General features: G+C 39.5%; 1 protein-coding gene across 1 annotated transcript in view; it reads left to right on the top strand.

Moving 5' to 3' along the window:
• The window catches only part of USP7 (ubiquitin specific peptidase 7 (herpes virus-associated)), a gene marked incomplete at its 5' end in the record, with an annotated part of 18,161 nt that extends 12,856 nt beyond the window's left edge, over positions 1 to 5,305 (top strand). Inside the window, 3 exons of the mRNA XM_010142194.1 lie at positions 933 to 1,004; positions 1,811 to 1,901; positions 4,682 to 5,305. Coding sequence (XP_010140496.1) covers positions 933 to 1,004; positions 1,811 to 1,901; positions 4,682 to 4,788 — 270 coding nt within the window. The remainder of the gene's footprint in view (positions 1 to 932; positions 1,005 to 1,810; positions 1,902 to 4,681) is intronic.
• Positions 5,306 to 5,961: the final 656 nt, after the last annotated feature.

Raw genomic sequence — 5,961 nt, 5'->3', positions numbered from 1 at the left:
GCGCCCTCGCTTCTTACCGAGGCACGGGATTCTCAAAGGGGAGTTGGCTTTCTCCAGCGTTTTCTACGATGACTGTGCGTTTCATAACTTCTGTAATTTGATGTGCTTTATCTTCTACAGCTGGCAGTTAAGACAAGAGTAAAAGATACTTTTGAGAGCTTAATTTAAATGCCTAAGTTTTTATGTGGTGCTGCTTCAGCTGAATGTCCCACTGATTCTTTTAACATCAAAGTGTATTTCCGGGGGCAGTTAGCAATTTGCTTCTAAACTTGTTCATGTACATTAGTTCGTATAAAAATTACCTACTTTTCTAAAAGTTTTGGAATGAGAAATACATCCACATCTCTGCATCCTGTAGAACGTTACTGTATTTCCATATTTTTGATCACTGTAAAGTAACACCTGTGTGGTCATTTCTGGTGGAAACTGTTTGCACTGCATTTCCCTGTCTGTGGCAGCTCATGAATATTGTTGATTTTTAAGTTGATAGTGTACGTTTCTTTTTGGGGCAGTTTAGATATACAGCATGCACAAACGTACTACAAAAAGTTAACTGATTGACAGGGACCATCGCTGGTGGGGAGGTTTTAAAAATAATGTGCCTAGAAAGGTTATATACGTTTTTTCTTCCAAATTCCTATTTTACTGCTGATTTTCTAACTTTGTTTCTTAACTTAACCTGACTTGCACATATCACTAGCGGTACCTGGTCCATTCTGCATTGTAATGAATCATCAAAACTTAAAGTTGTTGAATTTATAGCAAGTTGTACATTGTTATTCCACGTAGCAGATGACGTTGACACTTGTGTGATTCTGTAGTAACTGAGAGTTAAGGCAATGTATTACAGTGAAGCTTGAAGCAGGAAATACTAACAGCATTTATTTTTTTCCTAGTTTTTTTAATATTAAAAACCTTGTTGTAATTATTAGGGTGAACACTTCAGAGAGGTTATGAAACGGATCCAGACAATGCTGGACATACAGGAAAAAGAATTTGAAAAGGTAATGGCAAGTTGGGAGAGTTTTTAATCGCTGACTGTAGACCCTAAATGAGTTTATTTTAAGATGTTGGAACAACACAGATTGGGATAAGTGTAGATTTTGATCAACAGTTCTGGACTGAAATAATGCTTTTTCTGAGAATAATTAGGTAGAATGTGTGGGAGTAGTATTTGTGTCCTGCATTGAAAGATATACTCAGCAAAACATTAAAGTAACCTAGGAAAGTTTAGATGGTGCAGGACGTCTAGAGCCACCCACTTCAGGTTCCTGCTCGGGGCAGAACTAGCTTAAAGTTGTCAGGTTGCTCAGGGTCTTCCCTAGTTGCAATGTGAAACCTCTCAAGGATGGGAGTTCTACCACATTCTGGACACTGTGTATTAAAGGGTTTTGTTACACGTAATCAGAATTTTTCAGTTTGCAACTTGTGATGGGTGCTGCTTGCTGCGCAGCTCTTCGAGAAGAGTCTGCTCGCTGTGTAACGCCTTCAGCCGGTGGAAGACTAGGTGTCCGGGTGAGCCCCCGCACTGTCTTACTGGACCGTTGCTGGTCTGGCTGCAGTTTGTTGCCATCTCTTTTTTCCCTGGAGGGGAAAACCTGGACACAGTACTCCAGATGCAGGTGCACGATTTCCTGAGCGTGCATTTTATCCATTATCCATTGACAAGGATTTTAAACAGGATTGGCCTGTATTAACCCCTGAAGAGTACTACTTACCACCAGCTGTGGGTTAGACTATGAAATTAAACTGGAAGGCTTTATTTTAATGCAGTATCTTACCAGTTGTTGGGTTTTTTTCTCTTTTGTAGTTTAAATTTGCTATTGTAATGATGGGCCGACACCAATATCTCAATGAAGATGAGTATGAAGTGAACTTGAAAGATTTTGAGCCCCAACCTGGTGAGTTGTTACACAACCTTGAGTATTCTTTTGACCTGCTGAAGTTGCTCTTTCAGTTATTATAATGTGATTATACTTAACTTGGAATACAGAAAGAGTTTGTTCTTTGTATATGAAATACATTGTATGTAGTAACTAAGCAAGTATTTATATACACTTCTGTGCACACTTAACAGTGTTAAGAGGACATGGTAGTCTGAGAAGATGTATTGTATAGGCATATAAGTAACTAAATTGTCTGTTTCCTCATAAGTTAAATGTTGGCATTTGAGTGACCAAATGGGTCAAATATCAGTATAACATCCTTTACAGAAGAGAGTCGTAACACCAGTTGCACCTTATCGGTATTGTCCATCTGCTCCTTTGTACGTTTGATTCTCACATTATTATTGGAGTATGTGCGCAGGTTGTTCCTAAAAGGTTCATTCTCCTAAGAGTCTTACTTTAAGTGTGCTGCAAAGAGGTGTTTGAAATCACACGTTCATTGGAGATACTTCTTGTTTGTTCTCGATCTTCAATGAATCTGAAGACTCTAAGAAGAATATTACATATGTGAATAGGATGCTGTTTAGATTTTATTTTATTAGGAGATCATTCACTGACTTGTAAGTGCAGCTCAGTTATGAATTTGTCTGTGGAATGTCCACCATCTTGTTTACTTGACTGATACTTAAAGTTCTGTTCTCTGAAGAATTTTAACATAGAAACCAGCTTAATCCTTCACAAGTTCCACCACAGTCATCTTTTGAGAGTTCCACTTGGAAATGGCACCTCTGAATCTGCAGTCAGGTCTCTGTTGAAAGCCTTGAACTCATCAGGTTTCTTTTTTAGCTGAGTGTTCCTTTTCATTAGCTGCTTCTCTGGTAGAAACAAGATTGAGGACAACTTGCCCTCTGCACTTCTATTTCTCTGACAATTATGAGCTCTCATTTTTGTTGGCAGGTTGTGCTAGGGCCAAACTTCCTCTGATTTTTTTTTTTTGGTTTTTTTTGTTTTCCAAGCTGAATTTATATAGCAGTTGTAAAGAAATCCTGTAACTGTCCATTTATTTCAAAACCTGCAGAGTTAGACCTATACTGTGACTGAGTACTTAGCAGGAACCTAGCAAAAAGTCCTCTCGTGATACAGTACGCAGCCAGGCTTATGACTTGCCAAACCTTCGAATGCCTGCATCTGCACCACTCCTCCGTGAGCAGAGAAACGTGCCACTGCAGGCACCTCTCTCTCTGCACTAGCTGTGAGGGGTCTCTGGATGACGAACTCAAGAGATGGATATTTCACCACGGACAGATAAACTCTCTCGTGGGCTCAGAGCAGGCAGAGTCCTGATTTTTGTGCTGTGAGTCATCTTTCTGAGGGCAGGAAGGGGAATGCAGTAGACTGAGACGAAGATGGACTGTCATACTTTCTGAGCAAAGCAGAGCCGGTATTGCCAAAACAGTGCGAAAGGCTAACCGGGTAACTAGGTCACAGCTAGGAACACAGCAGACACTCCTACTGTCTGTAGGAGCTGTAAGGAGTGTGAAATTAAAGAGGTTCCATCTGAACTTGCCCCTTGGCTATAATACATTTTGGTAGAATTCTTCCCCCCTTGCCCTGCTGAAATTCTCCTTTGGGGTGATAATATGACTCTTAATGCCTTCTTACTTAAGTCCTATTTCATGGTGTGGGGCTTGCGTGTCTCTACAAACACAAATTTTAACACGTGCTGGACTGATGGAACCAAAGCTTTGGCATTCTCCAGTTTGATTGATGTAGCGGACGTCAGTAGTGTCCCCCTGCTTTTACAAAGAGACCTTCTAGCAGTGATGGTGCTGGCGCCAGCTCCTTTCTTTAGAAGACGTTGAGGTGATTGCAGCCAGTTCTTGTTTATGCTTGATGTTGACCATTATGTCAAACAAAAAGACAAATAATTTTGAAGTAAAAATACCCAAAAATGCAGATGCAGGCAACCAGAAAGGTCAAGTGTTTTCTGCTGTAGTGATTGCAGTTGATAGCTTTGGATGTAGGAGTGTGCTTTTCTTGCTGGGGGGCTATTTAGTATCTGTCCTTACCATTTCACTTCAAAGAACATTTGATGCTCTGCATTGAGGACATGTTAAAAGGTAAGTTCTCCCACTTGCAAGAAGTATGTGGACTGCAGTTTTTAATGAAAACTAGCGGTGGATAAAACCATATTGGGTTGAACAAGCAAAAGAATCTGTATGTTTTCTTTACAATGTAAATACGACTGAATTTTTTTCCTCAGAAAATAAAGAGGAGGTCAGTTGTGTGATTTCTTAAGTAACCAATTGCTTGCACTTTTCATGAATTTAACAAATATTCCCACTTAAACCAGGTGATAAAAATAATTTAATACAGCTGAGAAAACTTACAACATGCAAATGCTGTGGGTTGTTGTACTCAGATGAGAGGTACCTTCCTGTTTCAAACAGGCTCAGCACTTCGGTGAAGGCCGCTACTTTCATGTGCCGGTGGCCAAAAATTATAACCGTAGATTTCTTGCTGTAGCCCACACTTCACTGCTGTAAACTCCTGTAAGTGCCTGAAGTGGAAGAAAACCATCTACCCGATCCAGAAAGAGCTGGGAAAAGCATTGTTGGAAGGCGAGTAGCGGTCAGGAAAGCCGTCCAGTTGGCTGTGGACTGACTGCAGGACTGTTCCACAGTCCTGGTCCGTACCAAACTGTGAGCAGGGCACGCAGGAGCTGGTTGTGTAAAGGAAAATTTCCAGTTTAGTCTTAGAACTTCATTTATTTTTTTCTCTCTTTTCTTTTCCAGGCAACATGTCTCATCCAAGGCCATGGCTAGGGCTTGACCATTTCAATAAAGCCCCAAAGAGAAGTCGCTACACTTACCTTGAAAAAGCTATTAAAATCCATAACTGACTTACTTAACCAGATTGTCAAGGCAAGGGACAAAAATAAGTGTGTGTGTGCACCTTTTTAACAACTGTAGAACTTTGGTACACGTGCACTATATCTGAAGTCTTCAGCAAGAGGATTTGCTGCTGATGTTAATTTTATTTTGTTGAGGCTGTTCAGTTTGGCTTCTCTGTATCTATTGACTGCCCTTTTTGAGCAAAATGAAGGTGTTTTTATAAAGCTTGGATGCCAATGAGAGTTATTTTATGGTAAACGTAATGCAAGGCAATTGTCAGCATAATGAGGGAAGAGTTTAGTAGAACAGTTGACATTGGCAAAATATTTGTCTGTAGTACGTTTATAGATGGCATAAGCTGGCTGGCTGCCCTTCCCGGGGTGGTGTTCACCATCACTGCAGCTAGTAAGTCTTATGTTTAGACTCACATCAGATTTATTTCCTTCAGTTATACTTTAAATGACATTTTTGTGCATTTGTAAATGCAAAAAAACTCACATCATCAATAAATAGCAATCTCTACTTCATTGTGTACATTGTTGGCACTTATTCGGGATTTTTGTCTCCTCCTGCATAGAATCTTTTTTAATAATCTAGTTTTCGTTTAATTTAGTCACTACTCTGCATCCCATTTTGCCAAGTGGATGCCCTGAGTCCTAAAAAGAGATACCTGGGTCTTTTTATGAAATTTTCAGCCATTGATAAATACCGTTGTGATTTATTATGCCATCTTCTGGCAAATAGAATGACACTCAAAAGTTGGCAAAAGCAAGTGAAAAGATTATAAGTATCATTAATTTAGTTAACATGGGAAGAGATGGGGAAAACACAGGAAATAGCCTTTTAGCACAGAGGGCATGCTCACTAGAGTTTAGTAAGCTGTTGACTTTGTATAAAAAAGGAGGGGGAAAAAAAAGAAAAAAGAGAAAAAAGAAAAAATGAAATTGTATATTTAATGAATGAACATGTACAATTTAACACTTGGAGGTTAATTCTGTTGGGTGAGTCTGCAAGTGAATTTCACTGATGTTGATATTCATTGTGTGTAGTTTTATTTCAGTCCCCAGACTGCTTCCTTTTCTTTTGGAGCTAATGCCAGCCGCGTGTCTAGTTTTGAGTGCAGTAAAGATAGAATCAGCAATTCACACTTAATTTTACATTCTTTTCCAGTATTTTATTTT

The sequence above is a fragment of the Buceros rhinoceros genome, unplaced genomic scaffold, assembly GCF_000710305.1.
Source record: "Buceros rhinoceros silvestris isolate BGI_N320 unplaced genomic scaffold, ASM71030v1 scaffold19760, whole genome shotgun sequence".
Taxonomy (NCBI): domain Eukaryota; kingdom Metazoa; phylum Chordata; class Aves; order Bucerotiformes; family Bucerotidae; genus Buceros; species Buceros rhinoceros.
This window is presented reverse-complemented; position numbering and strand designations above follow the sequence as displayed.